The 26,150-nt window shown below is 34.8% G+C and overlaps 3 protein-coding genes and 1 long non-coding RNA gene across 12 annotated transcripts; 3 read left to right on the forward strand and 1 right to left on the reverse strand.

Annotated features, from left to right (window-relative positions):
* The first annotated feature begins 38 nt into the window (after nucleotides 1-38).
* On the forward strand, nucleotides 39-10,216 carry Ehbp1 (Eps15 homology domain containing protein-binding protein 1). Of its 6 annotated transcripts, XM_033485886.2 has the most exons (18): nucleotides 41-604; nucleotides 1,140-1,347; nucleotides 1,426-1,607; nucleotides 1,694-1,905; nucleotides 1,976-2,111; nucleotides 2,223-2,453; nucleotides 2,647-2,836; nucleotides 3,056-3,222; nucleotides 3,293-3,515; nucleotides 3,651-3,821; nucleotides 4,619-4,699; nucleotides 4,769-4,882; nucleotides 5,018-5,218; nucleotides 5,356-5,505; nucleotides 5,581-5,798; nucleotides 5,883-6,071; nucleotides 6,257-6,374; nucleotides 6,513-10,216. In XM_033485886.2, exons 1-17 carry the CDS (start codon nucleotides 501-503, stop codon nucleotides 6,336-6,338), a joined length of 2,859 nt encoding a protein of 952 aa, XP_033341777.1. In that variant the 5' UTR covers nucleotides 41-500; the 3' UTR covers nucleotides 6,339-6,374; nucleotides 6,513-10,216. The 6 variants fall into 6 exon arrangements, with proteins under 6 accessions (XP_076376166.1, XP_076376165.1, XP_076376167.1 ...); XM_076520051.1 differs by having other exon boundaries at nucleotides 39-604; nucleotides 3,293-3,821; nucleotides 6,504-10,216; XM_076520050.1 differs by having other exon boundaries at nucleotides 39-604; nucleotides 3,293-3,821.
* Nucleotides 3,024-7,049, reverse strand: LOC143259141 (uncharacterized). The gene is made up of 3 exons (XR_013032946.1): nucleotides 6,915-7,049; nucleotides 3,936-4,065; nucleotides 3,024-3,831 (listed from the first exon to the last, which is right to left on the reverse strand). It is a non-coding gene; the product is annotated as an uncharacterized LOC143259141 (long non-coding RNA).
* Nucleotides 10,217-10,685: 469 nt separating the features above from the next.
* On the forward strand, nucleotides 10,686-26,084 carry LOC117229614 (uncharacterized). The gene is made up of 16 exons (XM_076519469.1): nucleotides 10,686-11,139; nucleotides 11,739-12,332; nucleotides 12,960-13,067; nucleotides 13,162-13,314; nucleotides 13,547-13,604; nucleotides 18,418-18,604; nucleotides 18,903-19,173; nucleotides 19,947-20,540; nucleotides 20,990-21,097; nucleotides 21,459-21,611; nucleotides 22,218-22,249; nucleotides 23,315-23,558; nucleotides 24,291-24,881; nucleotides 25,448-25,558; nucleotides 25,624-25,776; nucleotides 25,960-26,084. Exons 1-16 carry the CDS (start codon nucleotides 10,900-10,902, stop codon nucleotides 26,017-26,019), a joined length of 3,657 nt encoding a protein of 1,218 aa, XP_076375584.1. The 5' UTR covers nucleotides 10,686-10,899; the 3' UTR covers nucleotides 26,020-26,084.
* On the forward strand, nucleotides 14,855-17,616 carry LOC117229617 (odorant receptor 82a). 4 transcript variants are annotated; one of them, XM_076520068.1, is made up of 5 exons: nucleotides 14,855-15,175; nucleotides 15,868-16,026; nucleotides 16,983-17,093; nucleotides 17,177-17,311; nucleotides 17,493-17,616. In XM_076520068.1, the coding sequence occupies exons 1-5, from the start codon at nucleotides 14,933-14,935 to the stop codon at nucleotides 17,550-17,552; spliced, it is 708 nt and encodes a 235-aa protein (XP_076376183.1). In that variant the 5' UTR covers nucleotides 14,855-14,932; the 3' UTR covers nucleotides 17,553-17,616. The 4 variants fall into 4 exon arrangements, with proteins under 4 accessions (XP_076376183.1, XP_033342090.2, XP_076376181.1 ...); XM_033486199.2 differs by having other exon boundaries at nucleotides 14,856-15,175; nucleotides 15,868-16,458; nucleotides 17,159-17,311; XM_076520066.1 differs by having other exon boundaries at nucleotides 14,856-15,175; nucleotides 15,868-16,458.
* Nucleotides 26,085-26,150: the final 66 nt, after the last annotated feature.

Raw genomic sequence — 26,150 nt, forward strand, 5'->3', positions numbered from 1 at the left:
TGACAATAACTGGAAGCGAGTTTCCTACCATACAATCATGTGATACAAGATCAATAACTAGAAAAGGTTTCGTCACGGTACGAGTTCGAGTTCATTGGAAAACTTTTTGATCTCGTGGCCGTCGTACTTTCGGTGTGATATCAGAGATGGTGTATTTTGTGTAGGTGACACTGCAAACAGAAAAATGATAATGATACATGTGACATAGTATCAATAAAAGGAAAGTCAACGTTTCTATAAAAAGACAGATCTTGCTTTCATTATATGTATTGGTGCAGCCAGAAATGTCAGATGCATGAATGATTGAAGGACCTTGGACTTCTAGTTCTGAAACTGTGTACGATAAAAAGAAGTGTCTGTATTACCCTCGACGTAAACAGCTGATCTCCTAGTGTTCGTAATTTCTATACAAAATGTTGCATAACATTACACGCGTCTACAAGTAATTCTAAGCTAAACACCATTTCACACTTCTTCGGGAAACTACGGCTCAATAAAAAATGAGTTCTGTTTGGAAACGACTGCAGCGGGTAAACAAGAGGGCTGCAAAGTTTCAGTTCACTGTATCATATCATGAAGTCACTTTAGTAACAACAACAAAATGGTATGTGTTTACTTAGCAGTTTCTTTTTTCATTTTTTACAAAATGGAAGTGTCATAATAATATAAAACAACCATTTATTATATGTACAAAATTCAATATCAACTTATTTATTTATAGTAGAACAACAAGAGACGTATGGCCATAGCATAGATAAAAAATTATTTCCAAAATCTGTATACTTTCAATAATACAAAAGACACTACTAATATATTTACATACTAGATTTCTCAAAAATTATACAATCGTTTGAATGGTAATTTCACATGCAAACATAAGTTGAACAAAGAAAATAACATTTTCTAATTTGAGGACTCATTTATACCATAATATTTGTGACATCCTGTATATTGTTTTATTATTATCATTCAATATAATTATATTTAGAAGTCTGTATGTCTACTTTTTTTATTAGTTATTTTACAACAATCAAGTTTATTTGCTAGTGTTATAATAGTATAATGTTTATATATCGGTTGTAAAATAATTTTTATGTTGTGTATTTACCTATGTAATTTCTCCACTTTTTTGCATTTAGGAAACCAAATAAGCTAAGCGTTGTATGGACGAGACGTAGTAGGAGAGTTACTTCAGAACCTTTAGATTGGGAACCTAATTTAAGTGATCCACTAAAAGGTGTAATTAGTTGGGCTGTTCCGGACAATCACTCAGTTTCTGTAACTTTGTTCAAAGATCCAAGAACTCATGAGTTAGAAGATAAAGATTGGACATTTGTAATTGAGGATGTAAGAGACAGGATTTATAAGAGATTTTAGTTATAGGAGGTACTTGAGAAATACTTACATTGGCATTATATGTGATAGGTTTCTCCCACTGGTAAAAGGCGGCATGTGGCTGCCACAAATATAAATATGAAAAAGTATGCAACTTTAGAATCTAGTCAACAACAACTTAAATTAGATTTAAAGCCAACATCGAAAAAAATTGTTAGTGCTTCTTTAGAATGTACTTTATCTTGTGTCTTCTTAAGAGAAGGCAAAGCAACGTAAGATAATCTTAAAATTGCAAATTTTACTTAGAATCAATAAGTATATATAAATATTACACCTAATATTATTATTTTGTTATCAGAGATGAGGATATGCAGAGTATGGCTAGTTTAATGTCAGTTAACAATAATAGTGATATAGCACCTCTAGATGATTTTGATAATGAGGATATACCTGAGGATGTTGAAGAAGTATCCGTGAAAAATCTTGATGAAATTCTAGATATTTCTGCACAACTTGATTTAATGACAAGTAGTCTTACTGAAAGTGAACTACCTAGCACTCCAATAAGTGGTAAGGCTGCAGTAAATGTATGTTCACAAATATGAAGGCTAATATAATAATACTATTGTTCATTTAACAGTGGCAAGTTTATCAAAGGACAATACTACACCTGTAAATGATAATGATCATTTCATTCGTGATATTAGTCTAACAGGCATTGTCGATTCTTTTAAAGAGAAATCATCAATAAAAGACAGTGTTGCAGTTGAAAATGAGTATGTTAAAAATCATATATGTTCAATCATGTGGGATATACATGTAACATTAACATTAATACATCGAAAATTTTCACTACATTTTCTAACAAATATGTCATTTATTTGTAGTAAAAACATTGAACACATTACACTGAGATTACCATTACAACCATTAGAATTAACAAGGAACGATATTACTATTCCTAGATTAAAAGAGATTACACCAGGCCAGGATTTATTGGAGTGGTGTAAGGATGTAACTAAAGATTATTCTGGTGTGAAAGTTACTAATCTTACAACATCTTGGAGAAATGGAATGGCATTTTGTGCAATCATACATCATTTTAGACCGGATCTTATGTATGTAAAGCTAAAGCAATATTATATTAAATTTTATGATTTATAACAGAGATTTATGTATTTCTTAGAGAAAACAAATGTACACTACAGTTACAATTAATACTTTGGCAGTATGTCAAATATCTTATTTATTTGTTCTATTTATAAATTGTTGACCTATATTCATTCGTTTCTCTTAAATAAAACATTGCAGAGACATAGTGTCATTATTACCACATGATGTAAAAGGTAACTGTAAGAAAGCATTTGATGCCGGTGAAGCCCTTGGTATACCTAGAGTTATAGAACCAGCAGATATGGATATATTAACTGTACCTGACAAGTTAGCTGTGATGACATATTTATATCAGCTGAGAGCACATTTCACTGGTCATGAGTTAGAGGTAAACAATGACAATAAATCTTTTTATCGAACATATAATATAACATATACTTGTGTACCATATATTAAATGTTTTATTTACTTACGATACATATATTTACATTCAGTTCTATATTTCAGAACGATATACTTCGATTTAAGAATACATGTATAAAATATAATTTTATTTATTTCTTTTATACATCATATTCTTATTGAGGAATTTATTTCATGACTGTAGGTACATCAGATAGGTAAAACTACAGATGAATCTTCTTACATGATTGGTAGATTTAATACAGACAATAATTCGGATGTGAGTGTACAATTATTTAGTCAAGAAATAATCAATTTACATAAGAAGGATCAAATGGAACATAAAAGCAATAAAATAGACAACATTAGACGGTATGTGGATTATAATTTTTGTTTCAATTTTAGTTGGTCCTGTAAAATTACAAATTTAATTGTTTCACAGGTCGAATCCATTTGATAACAAAAAGGAGGATGCTAACATTGATTCATTAAAAAATAGATTACATTTGAGTCTGAATACTGAGAACCAGGATTATGATCAATGCAATAAAGATAAATCACCGTCTAGTGTTAAAGATGTTAAAGACATCATATTAGCTAGTTCGAAGAGTATTCTAGAGAAAGTGTTGTCACCAACTAAAGAAAAATATTTATCTAAAGAAAAGGTATGTGTGTATGTCCACTTACAAGCTATATATGTGTCTATCATCAATGTGAAATCATTTATCTGTATTATTATATGTCATTGTAAATTATTGTACAAAATGGTAATACAAACCATTGAACTAAATTCACTGCAGAACAAATCACCTCCAAGAGTACCACAAGTACAGCATCGTCCTATCTTAATGACTCGTCGACAATTAACAGATCCGTTCGGATCGGACGAGGAAGAGGAAAATATGCAGATAGTCGACGAGAAGTGGTCTCAGTCAGTTTCAGTTAACAAATTGCAATCACCTGTTCGAGATGTCAGTATATCTAAATTGCGCAAAAATATTTTATTCCATTAACACATTACTTAATTTTTATTTAATTTATCTAATTTAAATTAACTGATATAACTTTATAATATTAGTGCTTACAATTTTCAACATTACTTTAATTAAATGCCTCTTTTTGCACATTTATGAAATATGAAAATTTTTTTACTAGGTACTTGATATATCTTTATTTTATGCGACTATTTCTATGTGCAGTACTCTTTATGCCCGTCTGCAACATCATTATAAGCATTATATGTTATTATATTCATTTGCATGTGCACATGATGCATCAACACATTGTGAAATACACGGTGTAAATGATTAGAATTCACACTAATTTGTATGTGGTAGAAGAAATATAAGAAAACATACTTATTTGTGAATAGTCAATCTAATATAAATCATTACATGTGCTAACAACCTTATATATTATCAATTACTAATATACAGGATATTGTATGAACTCATTCATATTATTTTTAAATTTTAACGTTGTTCTTTTCATACAATTTACTAATTTTCCAGCTTTGTTATGTTTCTTCTATTTAATATGCATGTTAGTAATTGTAACTTGTAATTGTAATTGTATTGTTGCTTTTTCTGGGCACTATTGTATTTGATTTCTTTATTCATTTTTTTTACATCGAGTCTTGAATCACTTATTTATGGATATTTGATATTCTTATCCTATATAAAACTTAAAAAAGATGATTGATTTCTTCTGTGAATTTTAATATAGCAAGTAATATTGAAATAATTGTAGTAAACGCATCTTTTTATAGGATGCAACTGACAAGGGAAGTCGTGATATTACTGAATATCAGAGTGTATCATCACCTCACAGAGAGCAACGTTCTCAACATGTAATTAGTCTTTGTACACTTTTTAAGTTATTTATTGCTTGCAACTAATTTGCCATTTTTTAATATTAGCCATTAGTCAGTCGGCATGATGAATTAAGAGAACGTGCAAGACAACTGTTAGAACAGGCCAGGAATCAGACAAAATCAGCTGGTCTTGTTTCTGCCGCCGCTAGTCCTATCGAGGTTTTATTTTCTCAATTTTATATTTTCTGTATAAAATGAATGTACACATGAGTGTATCTTCACGAAATATTTATTATTTTATATTGTTTGCATTAGCATGTGCGCCTGAAGAAAATGGTACTTTATAATTTTTAGAGTCAAAATGACGACGAAAGGCAACAGCAATTACGCGAGAGAGCAAGACGCTTGATAGCAGAAGTGAAAATGGATGTTAATGTATCATCGAATCAAATGATCGATGACAATAACAGTGACAGACGATCGATAGATGATCAAAATAACAGTCCTAGACGAAGCATCACACCATCTACTCCTAGCGATAGATTTAGTACAAAAGTGAGTGCGAAACATCTAATCATTTCTGTAAGATCTATATATAAATATATATAAAACTATATATAAATACAAATATTGAAATGCGATTTTTGTAAATTGGAGCGTTTATATTAATTGCTTATTATTAAACATTTTAGTCTGAGTACAATGGAAATATCCTGGGAACTCCAAATGTAATTGATGGCGACAAGAAAACTGGTTCTCCTCTGTACTCATTTTCGAAAATAATAGAGAGAATTTCACCAGACAAAACTAGTCCTGATGGTACATCATATACGCTAAGAGGAGTACGTGTTACATTTATTTATCAAAATAAGAATTCTGAATTGAATATGGTAATTATAATAATTTTGTGAATATAGTTGGGGAAAGACATGACATCGTACATACAAAATGAATTAGAAGCGTTAGAACGCGAACAAACTCAAATAGATATTCAAGCAGGCAAACTTGAAAAACAGCTTCGTGCTGCCATGGAAAGTGACAATGAAGAAGAAACTGAAAGACTGATGTCTCTGTGGTTTACTCTTGTCAATAAAAAGAATGCGCTTCTAAGAAGACAAATGCAACTGAATATATTGTAAGTTGTTATAATTTTATCCGTTTCACTGATAATGTTTTAGTAACATGAGTTAATTTGGTGTTGCAATTTTCATTACTTCAGAGAGAAAGAAGATGATTTAGAACGTCGATTCAAACTTCTAAATCGTGAACTAAGAAGTATTCTTGCGGTAGAAGATTCCAGAAAGACATCCGAACAAAAAATGCGTGAAAATTTACTTCTAGAGGAATTAGTGTCTATCGTAAACAAAAGAGATGAGTTAGTTCATCATCTCGATACGCAAGAAAGAGCGTAAGTATATATTATTTTATAATGCTCATGTGGATAGTAGAATATCGATTTCTTCTACTTCAAGGATATAAATATCTCTTCACTTTTCTATTATCGATAATGCCGAAAATAAAATCTATTGGTCATTAGACAAACTATTTTTACCTTAAATGAAGAGATTTATTTTAATTCCTGTTTTGTTACAGTATAGAGGATGATGACGAAATAGAGCGTGATTTATCTAGAGCTGGTTTAGCTTCACGAAATAAAAATTGTGTATTACAATGAAGAACTTCATTGTACCTTCGTTGCGACAGCAAACAGGTACATTTTCCCCGATTTCAATATCATATTTCAGTATTAATATTATTTTATATAAAACATGCGAAGAAAGGAAACTTGTTTGAACCGTATTCATTTTTTTAAAACAAGTTGATTCTGATTTTAAATTAGTAATTGCAGGTGTTATTCCTCTTGCTGTGGAGTTGCCAAAGAAACCAGAACATTTTACATGACGGTAAAGAAAGCCAAGGATTTCATAATCTGAGAGACAGTAATGTTTAGAAACTTATTTTTTACAATGAATTATATACCAATTGTATAATCAGTGTTCCATATTTATATAAATTCATTATTAAGTATGCGTCAACATACTATTGCTACTTCACTTAATAGAATCAAAACAAAAAACAAAACAAAAAATCTTTAAATGAGTAAAGAATTTGTTATAGTGTTAGTAATTTTATAAAAAGGAAGTTGTTACGTTTGGTTACAGGAAGACTAATTTTGCTTCTATAGAAATATATTCGTGCACGTTTGAAATATTTCGTAAAGAAAGCAGTAGTGAAGAAAAACAGTACTAACTCCGTGCAATTATGTCCCTCGCTTCAAGTGACGCGGTTGAAGACAGCTTTTCCTCTGTAGTATCCTATTCGAGACCCACGGTGAGACTTCCGAGAGCAGTGGATGTTATTTTTTCTTTGCTTTCATTGGCTGACGACTCACGATGCTGGAAATAGAAAGGGAAAAAGTAGTAAATATGAATACTAATATGACTGTGCGTGAGGCTACAGAGGGAAACCTACATTGTTTCGCCATAATATTTCTTTTATTTACAAGTTGCTTCCGATCTTCATAAAAGAAAGGGTAGCGATGACGAGTGAAAAGCGATAGCTTCCCAATATTTTGCGAATGCTTGTAGAAGAGAGTCATCATCTCAAATCGCAAGGGGAAAATACTGTACATCATTATGAAAGCTTTCTAATTCAAATAAGGTGCTAGAATATATGTACAATAATGCTTTTAAGAAAGTTTACTAGCGAAATCAGTTCGTAATCACCTTCAACTTTGAGAATTGTTCAGTAAGAAAGATTCTCTCTGTTGCTCTTTTGAAAGCATTATTGTAGATTAAAAATAATAAAGTAGAAAGGAATGTTATGATATATATACTATATTACTTCTGCAATTCTTTGACATTGTGCATTACACTTATATTTATCACATCATGACATTCATATGCATTAGATGCACTTGAAAAGAATCAATCATTCACAGGGGAAAACAAATTCTGATGAAATAGTATTGGTACTCCATAGAATTTGATATGGAACAGTAATCAAAGAACAGTACTCATTTTTCCATTTATAGTACGATCATGGACTATAGTTATTTTGTTTGTGCCATATATAAACATCCTAATTTGTTCGTAACCGTTATACTCATTTACTCCGTTTGCAAACTATTTGCCATTTTAGGAAAGTGATATATACAATTTTTCCTATAATATATTAATTATTTATTATTGAATTTAGTATCAAGATGCAGGAGGCCTAATTGACTTTGTATATTCTTTTCTTTCTCTTCCTTCCTTTCTCTTCACTCTGTTCTTTTTTCTCTTGTTTCACAAGAATTTGTACTAAAAAAACTAATTGGTCCCTATGGGAAGTATATGTTCTCTTAAAATTTGTAAAAGAGACGATTATTGCAGAAGTGATCTAGCCATAAATGATTGACTAATAACTTATGTAGATCAAAGTTGGGTCAACTAATTGCTTATAAGCAATTGCTCAATTTTTCTCATAGTTTGGCTCTATAATATAAGCCACGTTCGCGAAATGGCTCATGCAGGTAGCCCACGATATCAAATTTATACAGGCTACTACTTTGGGTTATAACTGTATGATAAGAGTGTGCAAACATCAGAAAGTAATGCAGTCATTAATAGACTGCACATCTTCATGCATTTATTTTCATAATATTATGTGTAAAAATGGAAATATGCATAGAGATTTGCAGCTTAATTAGCAGGACAGACCCATCTTACTATATAGATAATTAGGAAAAAGTGTGGGTCTCCAGTAAAAATAAGAGTAGTCAGCTGCCCAGCTCTGATCTAGAGTGTTAGGAAAATCATGAGAAAGGAAGTATCCATGCCCGTTTAGTTTTTCCTTCACCTTGCCTGCTCGCTCAGAAGTCGCAGTGTATAATTTTAGTAATTTCTTCATAGTTTTGTAATAGTTTCAGAATGGGAAGGAATATTTTAATATATACTACGTCCTAAGATTTGACAAAGTGGGATGGTCAAGAGACATAAATCGGTACTTAAGTCGAACATTCTCTTTCTTGTAATAAATTTCTCGTGTTGTCTTTTGCGTTCTGTGAATTGTTTGATTTTATATATTTTAGACGTTTTACTTAATACTTTCAGTGAAATGGTATTCGACTAATAGGAAGGTGAATCGTCAAAATGTAGATACATTGTATCTCAAGAATAAGAATGAACTGTGAAGTTTAAAGTCTGCACATTTCTCTGTGTAATATAGACTATTAATTTGCTTGTAACTGATGTAAATGCACTTGTAAAACTACTTATACAATGTTAAGAGACGAGAAACATATTTAAACAATCCTTTGGAAAAGTCGTCTTTCAAAATATGTTCTCATGATATACGAGAAGTTTTTTAAAGGTAAAGATAACAAAAATGTTTTCTTCTTCATAGTCGAACTTTGGGGGTGATGTAATATAGTTGAAGTAGTGCAGGCATATCATAAATGATAATAACTGCCATAACAGATCGTTAAAGATATAAGAAAAGTACACATTCACCGAATGATGAAACATTGAAAAGCAGATATCCTTTTCTTCCTTTTCTTCCTCTAGCTTTAAAGAGTCAACATCGATCGTGTTTCCGTTTTTTAACGCATCAAATGAAATATGTAAATCTGATTTTAGCTGTAACATCGCTAGAGGTGACGTCGAAAAATTGATATAAGAATAGAATGCGAATTTTTTTTAATATGCTTGGAGATTAATAAGTCGACTATTCAAATTAGCAACATTTGCGAGACACTGAGTTGCATCATAATTTGTTATTAGTGCGTCTGATTTCTCTTTTGTTACCATTATCTTCCTTAATGTTAATCGACAAAATGCGAATATTGTAAATGAAGACATTGAATTTTTACGGTTAATTTAGCAATAATTTGTCATGTTAGTGCCTATGTATATAATATACATACGTATTTAAGAGTGAAAAACTATCCACGACGAATATGTGGTACACAGTGTGTGTCTGTATATTTGTAGTGATGCAGTGTATCTCGTGGCAATTATTCGAACAATCATGAAATTCGAAGTACGAAAATCCGCGAAATGAATCAGACTTTTATTCTGAAAGAGACAAATCCAATATGAAAAGAAAAGTACGTGGCCAGACGGAATTACAAAGACTGACATACGAAAAGTTGCTTTAAGATTTAAGTATGTTACGACTACATAAGTGCAATACAAGTTGGGTTTCTCAGGCGAATAAAAGATATCCTCGTTACTTTATATTACGAGATACTCTGTACGCGTATTTCTATGTAAAAAAAAAAAAATAAGAAAATGCTATCATATCTGTCTGCTTTCGTAGCGTTGCGCTAAAGTAATCTTAATTTCTTTTATTTATTATTACTAAACGTATTGACTCGAAATATTGTAACTCTGAAAGCAATGAACATTCTTGCCAATGCTTAGTCTCAAGGTGGACACGGTTTTCTTTCCTAGAAATGGTGTTATTTGTAAATCACTTCATGTGAAAGAAATAATGTATAATGTGTCGGAACGTATCACACAGTAGTTATTAATAAATAAATGCAAATAAAGCACTGTAAGAAAACATCAAGACGGAGACCTTTAACATTCTTAACACCTTATCATGTCGTACTAAGTTTTTTCTAGCACAGACATTATTATGTTTAGAGTGAACGAAAAATCAATCTTTCGCATTCTCTTGAAGAATAAATGTAAAAAATCGCATCGTTTCACATGCAATACTGTCTAACATAAATAGGTACTACATGAAATCCTCATTCCCATAATTTTCGTTATGTTTCACAATTTTAGTCACTAGAACACTAACGTAACACTTGCCATCTCCTATACAGAACTGTCCTTCAGCTCTTCTAACTTCTTCACTATTCACGACTCAGTACGTTTCCATAAATTGCTTGTTCGGTACCGTGCAATATCTTTAACAAGATATCCACCTGCTTGTTGAAAATCTTATGAGCCGATTTACTGTCCAAGATCCTCTTAAACGTCGCGAACGTCTTGCAACGTCTAATTTAAGAAGGAGCCGAGCATGCCGAGTGCGATGAATTCTTCAACGTCTCTGATTTTCTTCGGGCAATTCGACGAAGTTGAAGGGTGAAGAGCTGGTTGAACGATGATCGATCGACCGGTAATTGCGGTCCTAGACCGAGGGAGGTACCCATCCTTATGGCCGGACAAGCATTAGACCCATTTTAGAAAAGATCGCAGGTGGTTCTACATCGATACCGATAAGATTTTCGATCGTCTTCAACGATGTCGAAGGAAATGCTAGTCTACGGAAAGTATACTAATCTTGTGAAACGTCTTCTCACGATTTATGGACTGTACCCGTACCAGCAGAGCAGCGTCAGATACCTGTCAATTTTAGTGCTGCTGTCGTACAGCCTTGTTTCCTGTGGCTTAGTAAACTTTCTTCGTCTTCATATTGCGAACATCAGTGCGATCACCGTGTGTTGCAGCCTGTTTAGTAGTTGTTTCAACATATCAGTGAAGGTACGTTCGTTTTCTAAATTTATATAATTAACAAAATATTTGCTGTCGTCCGGATTTTCGATGGATTAAACAGCAAATCCCTCCAAAGTTTGCGGGATACCAATATTGACATTTTGCAAAATCTAGTGAATTTTTATATGTTTGTGCAATGTTATCGTCGTTATCAACATTATTATCGTAGGAACCACTTTTCAAACCTTTATTTCCAATGGTAGAATTTTTTTTATTCTAAAATCTGATACATTCGATTTACAAATAATTGTAGAAATCAATTTGTATAAATTGAAATCGTAAAAATCAAGCAGCACATCCCCCTCTTCTTTTACGAAATTAACAATAAACATACCGTGTTCTAAAACTAGCTAACGTAAAAAACTTCTTTCTTCATTTATTTTTCAAAATTTATTTCTCGCTTTTCTGTGAAAGAGTCTATACGATTTCAGCAACTTTAATGTTCGAATAAAAGAGTAACATTTCTCCTTCATACATTCTGATGCGTTCAACAGAGATTCATAAGAAGTCTCTCCATCATCCCCGGTTTTGATAATGTTGGATTGTGTCGTAGAATTATCATTACACAATCGACTTAAATTTTTCAGATCCTGCGATTCGTCTTTTGTCGCAAAAAGCTAGTGGAAATATACAACACACTCGCAAGAATGTTCGAGGAGACAACGATGCAACAAACCTCCGGTTCGCCAGTCTTTCAATACCTTCTCCCCTGTTATCGTTTAGCATACTACCAATTCGTCTGTCTGTTCTTCACCGCAATCTTGTACACGACCAAACCATTGATAACGATAACATTTCGCAACGGAAAACGTTCGAGCCCGCTTCCCACGAAATATCCGTGGCCGGCCGAGTCCACCATAAGTTTTGCGGCCCATTATGTACTCGAGGTGTTCGTTTCTTTCTCGTTCCCCATCATAACTTCCGGGGTGGACGGGTTCTTCACTATGTGCGCGTTTCGCATATGCTCCGTGTTCCGGGCGATGGCCATCGAACTGGAGGAATTGCCAAAGCGATCGAATGATATGGAAACCCATGGACGAGTTTTGCGGAAGTGCATCCAAAGGCACGCTACGTTGATGGAGTGTCAGAACGCTATAGAAGAGATTTACGGACCTGTTGTTCTGGTGGTTACGATGACGAACGGACTTGGCATGTGTATGCTCATATTCGAGTCCTTTCGGGTGAGTAGAATCGTGTCGTCGGCAATCTGCGAATCTTTATACAAAATAACAATTGTCTGCATCCGTAGCAAAAGACAGGAGTCGCTTAGAAGTTTCTTTCCTTCATTAATAATTCTAATAGATTGAAAGTAATATATATATAAAATAAAATCGTCAAATGTATAGTTGTGAAAAAGATCCGCCTAAGAGTTAATTCTGCTGTCTCAGTGAACGCGTAATGACTAAAATCTCTTCTGCATTCACGATGATAATGAGAAATTCTAGAAAGACAAAAGACATTTAATAACATATTATATATATAATATTACTAAATGTAACATATTATTTTAATAACATAGAAAGACAAAAGACATTTAATAACATATTATTAAATGTCTTTTGTCTTTCTAGAATTTCTCATTATCATCGTGAATGCAGAAGAGATTTTAGTCATTACGTTCACTGAGACAGCAGAATTAACTCTTAGGCGGATCTTTTTCACAACTATACACTTAACGATTTTTAGAACCATATCTTAAAACACATTTTCGAATAACAGCCACTCAAACTACGAAATTGTGATTTCTTTAATGACACGTTTAAGTGAATTGCGTCTGCAAACAATATTGGATATTTTGTCTGTGGCAGGCCGAAGAAATACCAATTGAGAAAGCCTGCGCTTCGGGTCTCTATCTTTTTGGAAAGGTGATCCAGACGCTTACCTACGCCTGGCCTGGAGATATGATTACATCCGAGGTCTGTATGAGGTGTGCCAGAGTTAATTTAATATTCGCGGACATTATTTTCCCGCGTACCTAACACGCAACATCTTCTTCTTCGAACTACATAGAACGAAGCTTTTCGTCACGAGGTTTACTATAACAACTGGTACGAGCGTTCGGATATTAGAACCGGAAAACTCACTCTCACGATACTATCGCAGAGAGTAATGGTCTTGAAGTCATGCAGCTTGTTAGTGATTTCGTTGGACCTCTTCGCAAAGGTAAAGCAATTTTGTTGCACTACGAGGCGTAGATAAAAAGTAAGCAGAGGCTTATTTTTGAAGGAGAGGCTTTTATTTGAAGGCGTGCTAAAACTTTTACCGTGCAAGAACCACGAGTTATATCGTTGCAAAATTTGGTCCGATGATAGGATAAGATTTCTATGATCTTTTTATCCACGCTTGCCTTTTTAATGTCTCCCGAGACTTGATGTTGGGAAACGTGTACTTTTAGATTATGAATAGAACGATATCCTACTACTTCTTAATGGTAACGCTCGACGATGACGAATAACGGAGAGAAGAATAGAGATTTGTTGTCTGTTTCCAATGTAAATAAAAGTTACGAGCTGATATATTACAATAGATTTGTTCTCTTAAACGAAACCATTCCTAAAAATCTTCCTTTTTCTCTTCTTGTTGTGAATACGACATCATTATAAACGTTGTTTAATTTAAAACATGTTCTTAAATTTCAGCGGATATGATAGAGAACACTGTTTTTTTCTCGTAAAAATCACAAACTTTCGTCACCTTCAAACTCTTTCCAAAAAGTAAATTTATGATATGAAAAATGGTTGAATATGATTATATTATATCATTATAACATTGAAAATTTCGTTTAATTTTATAATAATATTATAAACTTCAATTAATTAGAAACATGACACTATTTTCCAGCATGTTAGAGAACTCTTGTTGTATCAAAATCACAAACTATTCTCGAAAAGCCAAATCTTTGCAAACAGCAATGACATTTTTGGAGGATGTATAGCATGTCAAAAGATATGAAGAAACAGATCAATTTATGGTATGAAAAATGATTTTCAGTGAAATAATATTGATTGATCCAAAGTATATGTATATTGTTCATTATATCATCGCTGAATCATCACACAGAACTTACTGCTAGTCGTTTACATCCTATCTTAATTAGTTGCTTAACGGTGTTAATTCTCTTTCGTATTTCTGTAGTTTGTATATTCGAACGAGTTTATCATTTCGATTTTATTGGCAGAATCATCTGAAAAACGGGTCTTACTTTTATCCTTTTCGGTTGAAAATTTATCCACTCTTACGTAGTGGGGATTTACCGTGGAAAACGAGTTAGCCAAATAAAATGGTTGAAACAATACCTGCACATTGCAACCTTCACAAGCTATTCACCGATTCTCGAGAACCATTGCAGATGACCTCATCTACGCACATTACGCGAAGCTTTTTTCTGTCTACGAAGAATCGTTAAAAGTGCGGTATTCGACGGTTGTTGAATAAAAATCACAAAAAGTTAAAATCGTTTAACCGATAAGGTGCAGCATTAGATAGCCGTTTAATAAAAATCCCACAAAGTTCAAATTGTTTAAGTTTGATGTGCACATTTCCTGATGCTCAGCGATATCTATACAAAGCAGTAAAACGCATCCAACTAATGAATTATTCGACTGTAAGCAGTTTAACCAAATTGAAGGGTAAAGGATTAGCCAAGCTTCTATCGATCTGCTTGTAATCAAGGACGTAGACCGACAGAGATAACGATGGTTACGCGAATTAGGTCCATTTTAAAAAAGTTCGTCGATGAGTCTTCATCGATTGCGATAAAATTGTTCGGTCAACTTGAACAATGCCAAAGGAGTTGCCGTTGTACCAAGACTACGTTAACTTCGTGAAACGATGCCTTCTCATGTGCGGCTTGTACCCTTATCAACGGAGCATCGCCAGCAGGTATTTGCCGTTCTGTTGGATACTGGGTTACTGTGTAGATTTCTGCGCCTTGATCAACTTTTTCCGGCTATACATCACCGAGATCAGTGCGATCACTGCGTGTCTAAGCGTGCTTAGCGGCATTGTCAACATGACTATAAGGGTACGTTCGTCGGTGCAGTGATAATTTCTGTTCACTAGCTCTGACTCATTTTCACGCAACCATGATCTTTACGATATACCATGATCTTTATATGACTTATAATACTTTTTCATTTTAGTCAGCACCGAGAGAGTTAACTACTTAATGCACAAATATTTTAATCCGTACATGTCTTCTCAGAACAGTAAATCCATTTTTAAACTTGTTTTTATTCGATCGTTAAAAGAAAGTTGACGATATTCGATTCCCTTGTGCTAAAAGTACTTGTGAAAACACTTGAAAATGAAACATTTAATCAAATTTATACGCAGTCAAATTATTTGTTGTTAATTTAGTGAACTTGCGATGTACACTAGCATCATTGTTTAAGGGTTAAACTGATTGATTCATAAGACTGATGAATTAATTTAGATATATTCATGCATTGAAAATTACATTGGAACACAATTAACGTTTGATTTTTAGAAACAGTCTACTTTATAAATCAAGTTCAGTATATACAAACTGTTGATAGGAAATCAATGTAAGAATTTAAACAAAAATTTTAATAAAAATCAGAGATCCAGGACCAAGTATTTTTTGCACAAGGATCAACCGATTTTCTGTCTGTTTTGCGAAGAATCGTAACTTTTAAGGCACATTTCTATTTCGACAAATAAATAACGTTCTTTAAACGATTACTATTATTCCAGTGTTCCCGATTCGTGATTTGTCGTGAAAAACTGATGCAGGTGGCCGACACACTCGAGGCACTGTTCCAGGAGACTGCGATGCAGCAACCCCCTGATTCACCCGCTTTCCAGTTCATGCTGCCCTTTTACCGTCTGGGATACTACCACTACGTGTGCATGGTCAGCACCGCGATTTTATACTCGATCAAACCGCTGATAGATCTGACAATTCGACACGCGAATAGATCGACACCGTTTCCCGCAATTTTTCCGTTGCCGATCGACTCAACCGCGTTTTTCGTGGCGCACTATCTGCTCGAGGTGAGCATCTGTTACTCGTTTTGTATCATTACTTCCGGGGTAGACGCGTTTTTCACTCTGTGCGCGTTCCGCATGAGCTCCGTGTTCCGAGCGATGGCAGTCGAGCTGGAGGAATTTCCGAAACGACGAAATGGCGAGAACACCGAGCAGTTCTTGCGGAACTGTATCGACCGTCACGTCACGTTGATCAAGTGTCGAGAAATTATGGAGGAGATTTACGGGCCTATCATTTTCTCTGTCATGATGACCAATTGTCTGGGCATGTGCGCGTTGATATTCGAGGTCACTAAGGTCAGTGTAATCGCGTTGCAATGAAACATCAACCGGCAAAAGGGGTGAAAACAAATGCCAATGTTCGGGATAGAAAGCCTAGTTGTAAACAAATATATGTGGTCATCCTCTAAAACTGGGTTCCTCCTAAAATTGGGTTAAACAATTTGAATTTTTCTGAAATGATAGTGGAGGCTAGTTTGTTAGACAACTCATAAAAAATGTCGTGTAAACATTTCAATTTAAACAGCAAGCATATAACTTATTCAGTCCTAAAAAATTAATTAATCGTGTTTTTGATATATGCATAGATAAGAAAGTTAAAATTCGTGATTTTTTCGACTTACATCGAACATTCGATGTAGCTTCAAAAGAATTCAACTCGTTTGGATCACTTTTAGAAAAATTGTTCCGTTTAAAACGTGTCCACATATACATAGTTGTCCACGACTCTATGCTTGCATGAATATCCCAGGAATTTTCATCATTTTCGTCGATATAGAATGTTTTTGAAAAATTTAATAAATAAGTATAAAAAATAATAGGTCAATGCTGCAATGCCGGTTGTGAAAGCCGCGTCAGTAATACTGTACCTCACTGGGAAGGTGCTTCAAACTTTCATGTACACCTGGTCGGGTGGCGTGGTCACGTCCGAGGTTTGTATCACCGGTAATAGTGATGAGACTGTCGATCCTTATACATATAACTCTTCCTCGGAAAGAGCGATGTTTTTCGCCAGGAAGTTTGCTGCAACAACTGGTACGAGGACACAAGTGTCAAAACCGGTAAACTCACGCTCACGATACTGATGCAGAAATCGATGATCCTGAAGGCATGCCGTTTAATGGCAGTTAGCGACGATCTCTTCGCCAAGGTAGTGCAATCTCATTCTTATATTAGTCTGTCACGAAAGTTAATTTTGTTTTTGACTAGTATGCAAAACGTGAATTTGTATGTTTGCATATGTTCGTACTATTTAACAGTGCGAAGAACCTTTGGCTCAACCTAATGTTTTTTAGATTCAAGATTTAATGACTGCGAACATATATTTTCAGATCATAAATAGAGCCATATCCTACTATTTCTTACTGCTAACGCTTGACGATGACGAATAATGGAAGGATGATATAGAAATCTATTTTGTATTTCCAATATAAGTAAATGTTAGTAACTGATAAATCGTAGTAGATTTGTTCTCGTAAACGAAACCGTCCCTAAACGTGGTCCTTTTTTCTCTTCTTGTTGATAGTACGACAACACTATAAATGTTTTATAAATTTAACGCTAGCATTGCACGCTTTGTTCTATTTTATAATAATGTTATAAATTTCGTTTAATTAGAAACATGATACTATTTTGCAGCATGTTAGGAAATCATATTTTGTCCAATTAAAATCGCAAATTATCCTGAAACCTTTTCCAAAAAGTGATGAAATTATTGGAAGAAATATAGCACGTTCAATAACATGAACAAATAAGTCAATTCATGCTAGGAAAAATGATTTTCAATTAAATAATATTTGATCCAAAATATATATCGTTCATCATATCATCCGCTAGATCATTACACAGAACTTAGCGCCGGTGGCTTCCTTCGCTTTGATAAGCATGTCCACGAATGGGGAGCAAATTACTTTCTATCTCAATTAATTGCTTAGTCGAAAGAATTTTGTTTTTCATTCCTGTAGTTTTTATATTTAAACGTGTGACTGGTTTCGATCTTCTGAACAGAGTCATCGATAAAGTGGATCTTACAGGCAGCAGAGCTGTTTATGCAGGTATCATTTGATCAATTGTGATCGTTTATGTGCAATTTCTGGTTTCCTTTTTCGGTTGCAGATCTTGACGCAGATCGTGTTGGTCACTATTGTCCATTTGTGCGATGGAGATTTGAGTTGCAAATCCAAACAAACATTTCACCGTATTAATTAATAGAAACTAACTATTCACAATTTCATATTTAATAAATAATGATTTCAGGTTCAACGTTCCACAATAACATCCAGCTTATTTTTGCGATCTTTGTCACTAGTGTAACAACACCACATCTGTCGTTATCTGTGCAGAACTTGTCTCTAACCATTCTAAGTTCTTTACTAGCTACGTTTACACATGTTACAATTCCTACAAATCCCCCTCTTCCACACTACGTAATAACTGTATCGAGGTATACTTCAAACCTTTTTGAAAATCCTATGCACAGATTTACCGTGGACGATCATTCGTAATCGCGAACGGGTTGTAACATCTAATCCCGTAAAGAATCGAGCGAATTTGAGCGAAGTAAATTCTTAAACATGTCCGTTTTTTGTGGAGCAATCCAACGAAATTGAAGGGTGATGAAGTGGTTGAACGACCATCGATCGATCCGTAATCGCACGCGTAGGACAAGGGATATACTGGCCGTTACGCTTGCATAAGCATTAGGTCCATTTCAGAAAAAAATTACCAATTGTACTTCGCAGATATCGACAGGATTTCTGTACAGTTTCAACGATGACACGGGAAATGCTAGTCTACGAAAAGTACACTAATCTCGTGAAACGTATCTTGAAGCTTTATGGACTGTACCCACACCAGAGTGGCATTGTCATATACCTGCCAATTTTTTTACTACTATGGTACGGCTTTGTGCTCTGTGTCATGGTGAACTTTCTCCGTCTACACATATCGGAGATCAGTGCGGCCGTCGCGACTTTTAGTGTGCTTAGTTCCCTTGTGAACGCAGGCGTAAAGGTACGTTCTTTTCTTTGAAGAAAACAAGAAACAACAAATCGATAGAGCAAATCCTTTGAATGTATAAAGAATATCAAAATCTAAATTTAGTGTGATCTAGTAATCTACCTTTAACTATTTTCTATCGGTGTACTCGATAGATTAGTCAATTCATGTGATTAAAATAAAGGGTAATTGAACAGTTTGTAGAACCATAACTTTGTTTGAATTGACGTAATCAAATTGGTTGAAACATTTCACAATAGAGTGTAAGTAGAATTTCAAATGACGATGAAAGATTTTTTTTTAGTTTTCGTTTTTCAAGCTATAATCATATCTAAAGTGCAGTAAATAGAATTCGTGCATTTATGTTAAAATGAGTAGCTGCAATTTGAAATGGTAAAACAGTTAAAAGAATGAAATATTGTCGATGTATTGCTACCTGGATAGCACGCGACGTCTTAAACACGTCCATTTTACGTCCATTTCATGTCTGAACGTCTTAAGATCTAAAATGGACGTTTCTAAGATGTTTTAATTCAGACGTTAAAAGGACATCCCGTTTGAGATGTCTTACTGAAGTCAGTGGTGTATTTTAGTAAAGACAAGTATGTCACTAAGCAAAAGTGCTAGGTTCAAAATTATTAATTCTATAGGAATGTTTACGATTCCATTACAAACAATTAAACTGTCCAAAAGGTCTGAACTTCATTCTTGTATTTCGATGGCATCAAACACAATATTTTGTAAATGAACATGAATCCTACAAGCGTTTTTACACAGTCTCCTTCCAGATGACACGATTCATCGTTCGTCGAGAAAAACTAAGACGAATATACGACATGCTGGAGACACTATATCAGGAGACAGTGATAAAGCAACCATCGGGATCTGCTGCTTTCGAACATTTGTTAATCTGTTACCGATTGTCATTCTCTCTATTCGTCCTGAATTTCTCTGTCATGTTCCTGCAGGTGACCAAACCGATGGTAGTAATTGTATTTCGGAACGGGCATCCTACGTTCGTGGTTCCGTCAGCTTACCCGTGGCCGATCATGTCGACCTTTAGCTACACAATACATTACATGACAGAGGCGATAATTGCTTTCTCGTTTCCATTCATAAGCGGCGGGGTGGATGCATTTTTTACGATGTGCACGTTTCGCGTGTGCTCAGTGCTGCGGGCGATGGCTGTCGAACTGCAAGAATTGGCAAAGCGATCGAATGATATAGAAACCCATAGACTATTTTTAAGAATGTGTATCGACAGGCATGTTACGTTGATCCAGTGTCGGGACGATATACAAGAGGTTTATGGACCTGTTATTCTGTCGTTTACCTTGACGAATGCTTTGGGCATGTGCTCTATGATATTTGAGATTTTTCAGGTGAGTACAGTCATATTTACTCGATAAGTGCTGAATAGCATGTCTAAAACTTCTCATATTGTCCAAGTCATTTAATTCATGGAACGAAAACAAAGATTAAAACTCTTTTGCATTATAAAAGTCCTACTAACATTCACTTGAAGACTTCGAAATTTAGCCTTTCGATGAACTGTTTGACAGTTTAAAATTCTGAATTTTTTCTGATATGTCCACAATCTTGTGTTTTACTTATTCATATTTGTCTAAAATGGATTGTAGCTGTTATACGGATAAAAAAATAATCGTAATTTGTTTATTATTTTTTTCATGTAAGCTCATCTCTACTCGGTTGTACTATAAATTCCGGTTCACCCTGTATAGACTTTACGCATTTATGATGAAAATTAATAGATGCCGAGTCTACTAAGAAAAGATGTTTTTATTGTTCATGAATGTTTTCTCTATGGCAGGTTGCGGAAATACCGATCGGAAGAATTATCATTGTATGCATCCATTTTTTATCGAAAGTGATTCAGACGGTGGTTTATGTCTGGCCCGGAACTATGATCACTTATGAAGTTTGTATCACGTATAGCAGTGCGTAAAACGTACCATTAAAGTATAATAAATAGCATAATGAGATGACCAGAGAAAATATATACAAAGAGATTTGAAAATTTTATGAATGTTTCTACATTCTTCTCAATTTAGTAAAATTATTAGAAACAAAAATACTTTTCGATTTAATTTACACTGAATACAATCTACTTAGAAAATTGTTGTTTTGCATAAAGCTTCGCAGTCTAATAATAAACATATAAAATGCATGTTATTATCTTATCTCGAAGATAAAATGACGGCTGAATAATAAGTGTAAGACTTACATATCTTCTCAAATCTTTTCCTCGTATTTAATATTTAAATTATATTTTTCCGAAGAACGAAGCTTTTCGTGACGAGATTTCCTTTAATAATTGGTACGAGCGTTCGGATGCTCGAAACGGAAAACTTTGTGTCATGATATTATCGCAGAGGCTGATGGTACTAAGGGCGTACAACATACTTGAGGTTACCTTGGATCTCTTCGTAAAGGTACAGTAATCTTGTGACGGTACGAGGAATGGACAAAAAGTTTGCGGGATGATCAATAACAAATACTTGCCTGATTCTTTAACAAAATTTACATTACTACTTTTGAAATGCACTTTTTTGATGCTCATGTAGATATTCAATCTAGTTACACTTCTTGCAAAACAGTGCTGCAGTTCTTTAATTTATGCGTTAATTAGTACCTAATGTGTTTATGTACCTAAAATGCTGTTTCCACATGATATGTTTTGTTTTCAAGAATAAAAGGAAGTCTCATATTGAATGACCAAGAACTGTAATATCAAGTTCTGCTGAAAGCTCGAGAACAATTAGTGAAATGTATACCGATGCGATGCTGTGATGAAGAAATCCAGTTATAACATTGTTTAATAACAAGAGCATGCTAACAATTTTTACGCTGCCAAAACCACGCGATGAATCGTCGTGAAACTTGCCACGATAATAGATAAAACTACCAATTAGAAGTTCAAATAGAAATAACAACAGCATTGCCTTTAAAATGGAATCAGTAATCACTCTGCGAACTTTTTGTCTGTACGCTTCGTTTTAATACGCCGCGACTTGATATTCAGAAACGTGTGCTTCCAGGTTATGACTAGAACGATATCTTACTACTTCCTGTTAGCGACGCTCGAGGCTTGACGCTTGTTAGAACTAATGAGGATACAATTTGCAAAATTAATCAATAATAGGTATTCATAGCAAAAGAGACTTAATCTTTTATTCTACCATAATAAATAACAACAGCTTGTCTTGACCCATTGATAATCTTCTATTTGTACAGAAATTATTTAGTGGTAGCACCTTATATTCTACATCAGCGTCAGTTAGCTCAGTTACATTTTCATAGCAGCAGTAAAAATCATTTTAGTCTCGTACAAATTTTGATAATTTTTCACGAAACATTTACTGATTTACTCACTGTCGCGTGCACAATACCCGTGGAAAACCAGTCAGCCAAAAGAAACGGTTGAAGCACTGTCTGCACGTTGCTTTCCTCACAAGCTATTCACCGATTCCTGAGAACCATTGCAGATGACCCCAACTAGGCACATTACGCGAAACTTCTTCCTATCTACGAAGAATCGTAAAAAGTGCAACGTCCGACGGCTGTTCAATGAAAATCTCATGAAGTTCAAACCGTTTAACCGGTAAAGTGCAGCATCGGATGGTCGTTTAATAAAAATCCCATGCAGTTCAAATCGTTTAAGTTCCCTGTGCACGTTTTCTAATGCTCTGCAACGCCTAATTTAGAAAGCAACAGGACGCATCCAGCCTGATGAATTATTCGACCATGCGAGCAGTTTAAAAAAATTGAAGGGTAAAGGATTAGCCGAGCCGTGATCGATCCACTCGATTTACCGGTAAAGTGCAGCATCAGATAACCGTTTAATAAAAATCCAATGAAGTTCAAATCGCTTAAGTTCCTTGTGCACATTCGCTGATGCTCCGCAACGTCTAATCCACAAAGCAGCAAATCGCATCCAGCCTAATGAATTATTCGACCCTGTGCGCAGTTTAACCAAATTGAAGGGTAAAGGATTAGCCAAGTCCCGACCGGTCCGCTGATAATCAAGGACGTAGACCGACGGAGATAACGGTGGTTACGCGAAATAGGTCCATTTTAAAAAAGTTCGCCGAGGGGTCTTTATCGATTGCGATAAAATTGTCCGGAGAACTTGAACGATGCCAAAGGAGTTCCCGTTGTACCAAGACTACGTTAACTTCGTGAAACGATGCCTTCTCATGTGCGGCTTGTACCCTTATCAACGGAGCATCGCCAGCAGGTATTTGCCGTTCTGTTGGATACTGGGTTACTGTGTAGATTTCTGCGCCTTGATCAACTTTTTCCGGCTACACATCACCGAGATCAGTGCGATTACTGCGTGTCTAAGCGTGCTTAGCGGCATTGTCAACATGACTATAAGGGTACGTTTGTCGGCGCACTGATAGCTTTTATTCACTGACTCTGATTCATCTCCACGCTATGTTTATTCGGTACAGGCGAAAGCTACGTTGTTTAATCTGTGGTATTTATGAAAAATTTGATATATTTTTGTTAGCACCGAGAGGGTTGACCACTTAACGCACAAATATTTTCATCTATACGTGTCATACCAGGTCAGTCAATCAATGATTAAATTCTTTTTTTCGGGACCGTTAAAAGGAAGTTGACGAGATTCGATTCACTCGTGGTTGAAGCTCTTGTGCACAGATTGAAAATAAAACATTATATCGAATTGAATGAAAATGATAGGACCACAAATTATTTCTTTTTAATTTAATGTACACGCGATATACGTAGCATGAACGTTCAAGGTTAAATTGAAATACAACTGATTGTATGTGATTTATAAGACTGATGAATTAATTTATATACCTATAAATTAAAAATTACATTGTAGCACAATTAGTATTTAATTTCAGAAATAGTCTACTGCATAATTGGTGTTCAGCATATATGAATTGTTCATATAAAATCAATGTAGAAATTTGAACAAAAGTTTTAACAAAAATTAAAGATTTACTTTAGGACTAAGATTTTTTTGCACAAGAATCAACCGATTTTACTTCTGTTTTACCAAGAATCGTAACTTTTGTGGCATGCTTCCATTTTGGTAAATAAACGTCACGTTCTTTAAACGATTACTATTATTCTAGACTTCCCGATTCGTGATTTGTCGTGAAAAACTGATACACGTGGCTGACACACTCGAAGCGTTGTTCCAGGAGACTGCGATGCAGCAACCCCCTGATTCGCCCGCTTTCCGTTTCATGCTACCCTTTTACCGTCTGGGATACTACCACTACGTGTGTATGGTCAGCACCGCGTTTTTATATTCGACCAAACCGCTGATAGGTCTAACAATTCGACACGCGAATAGGTCGACACCGTTTCCCGCAATTTATCCGTTGCCGATCGACTCAACCGCGTTTTTCGTGGCGCACTACCTGCTCGAGGTGAGCATCTGTTACTCGTTTTGTATCATAACTTCCGGGGTAGACGCGTTTTTCACTCTGTGCGCGTTCCGCATGAGCTCCGTGTTCCGAGCGATGGCAGTCGAGCTGGAGGAGTTTCCGAAACGACGAAATGGCGAGAACACCGAGCAGGTCTTGCGGAACTGTATCGACCGTCACGTCACGTTGATCAAGTGTCGAGAAATTATGGAGGAGATTTACGGGCCTATCATTTTCTCTGTCATGATGACCAATTGTCTGGGCATGTGCGCGTTGATATTCGAGGTCACTAAGGTCAGTGTAATCGCGTTGCAATGAAACATCAATTGGCAGAAGGGATGAAAACTATTATCAAAGATAGGGATAGAAAGCCCAATTGTGTATAAATATATATGGTCGTCCGCTAAAATGGGGGGGGGGGGGAATTACTCTTTTAAAATTAGCTCAATCAATTTGAATTTTTTTGAAGTGATAGTGAGGGATTGCTTGCTAGACAGCTCGCAAAAAATGTTGTGTAATCAATTCAATTTAATCAACAGACGTATAAGTTATCGGGTACTAGAAAGTGACTTTTTAAATTTCTTCTCTACTTTTACGAACAAATTTTTGACACTTTAACTTTCGAGATAGTCCATTTAATGTTTCAAAAAAAAATTCAACTTGTTTGGTCTATTCTTAAAATATCTTTCTTTTAATAGTTGACCAAATACAGTCCACATATAATTGACCATGAATCTATGCTTGCTTGAATATCCTGGGAACTAACATTTTTTTATAATTTTTATTGATGTAGAATGGTTTTAAAGAAGTTACTAAATGAGGATAAAAATTAATTAACAAATACGTTTTCGCTGTAACAGGCCAACGCTGCAATAGCAGTTGAGAAAGCCGTAGCAATAACCCTTTACCTTACGGGGAAGGTGCTTCAAACATTCATGTACACCTGGCCGGGAGATGTAGTCACTTCCGAGGTTTGTATCACCTATAACAATGATGAGTCTGCTGATCCTTATACATGTAATTCTGCTCTGGAAAGAGCGACGTTTTTCGCCAGGAAGTTTACTGCAACAACTGGTACGAGGACATAAGTACTAAACCTGGGAAGCTCACGCTCATGATACTGATGCAGAAATCCGTGATCCTGAGAGCGTGTCATTTAATGGCGGTTACCGTCGATCTCTTCGCCAAGGTAGTGCAATCTCATTATTATATTAGGATGTTACGAAAGTTAATTTTGTTTTCGACTAATATGTAATATGTGAATTTTTGTATATTTGGATATGCTTGTACTATTTAATAATGTCAAAAACCTTTGGGTCAATCTTACGTTTTTTAGTTTCTAGGTTTAATGACTGCGAACATATATTTTCAGATTATGAATAGAACGATATCCTATTATTTCCTATTGGTAACGCTTGACGATGACAAATAACGGAATGAAGTATATAGAAATCTATTTTCTGTTTCCAATGTAAATAAAAGTTAGGAACTGATAAATCGTAGCAGAGTTGTTCTCCTAAACGATATCGTTCCTAAACATTTTCCTTTCTTCTCTTCTTGTTG

The sequence above is a fragment of the Megalopta genalis genome, chromosome 3 (genome assembly GCF_051020955.1).
Source record: "Megalopta genalis isolate 19385.01 chromosome 3, iyMegGena1_principal, whole genome shotgun sequence".
NCBI classification, from domain to species: domain Eukaryota; kingdom Metazoa; phylum Arthropoda; class Insecta; order Hymenoptera; family Halictidae; genus Megalopta; species Megalopta genalis.

What these genes read in the sequence shown, in the direction of transcription:
- LOC117229617 (XM_033486199.2), top strand. Translation starts at nt 14,933, where the DNA reads ATGCCAAAGGAGTTGCCGTTGTACCAAGACTACGTTAACTTCGTGAAA. An exon ending in TTGTCAACATGACTATAAGG is followed by an intron (nt 15,176 to 15,867) that starts GTACGTTCGTCG and finishes CTATTATTCCAG; the next exon opens with TGTTCCCGATTCGTGATTTG. An exon ending in TGATATTCGAGGTCACTAAG is followed by an intron (nt 16,459 to 16,982) that starts GTCAGTGTAATC and finishes AAAAAATAATAG; the next exon opens with GTCAATGCTGCAATGCCGGT.
- LOC117229614 (XM_076519469.1), top strand. Translation starts at nt 10,900, where the DNA reads ATGTCGAAGGAAATGCTAGTCTACGGAAAGTATACTAATCTTGTGAAA. An exon ending in GAGATATGATTACATCCGAG is followed by an intron (nt 13,068 to 13,161) that starts GTCTGTATGAGG and finishes CGAACTACATAG; the next exon opens with AACGAAGCTTTTCGTCACGA. An exon ending in TGATATTTGAGATTTTTCAG is followed by an intron (nt 20,541 to 20,989) that starts GTGAGTACAGTC and finishes TCTCTATGGCAG; the next exon opens with GTTGCGGAAATACCGATCGG.
- Ehbp1 (XM_076520051.1), top strand. Translation starts at nt 501, where the DNA reads ATGAGTTCTGTTTGGAAACGACTGCAGCGGGTAAACAAGAGGGCTGCA. An exon ending in GAGAGCAACGTTCTCAACAT is followed by an intron (nt 4,700 to 4,768) that starts GTAATTAGTCTT and finishes TTTTAATATTAG; the next exon opens with CCATTAGTCAGTCGGCATGA. An exon ending in CATCATATACGCTAAGAGGA is followed by an intron (nt 5,506 to 5,580) that starts GTACGTGTTACA and finishes TTGTGAATATAG; the next exon opens with TTGGGGAAAGACATGACATC.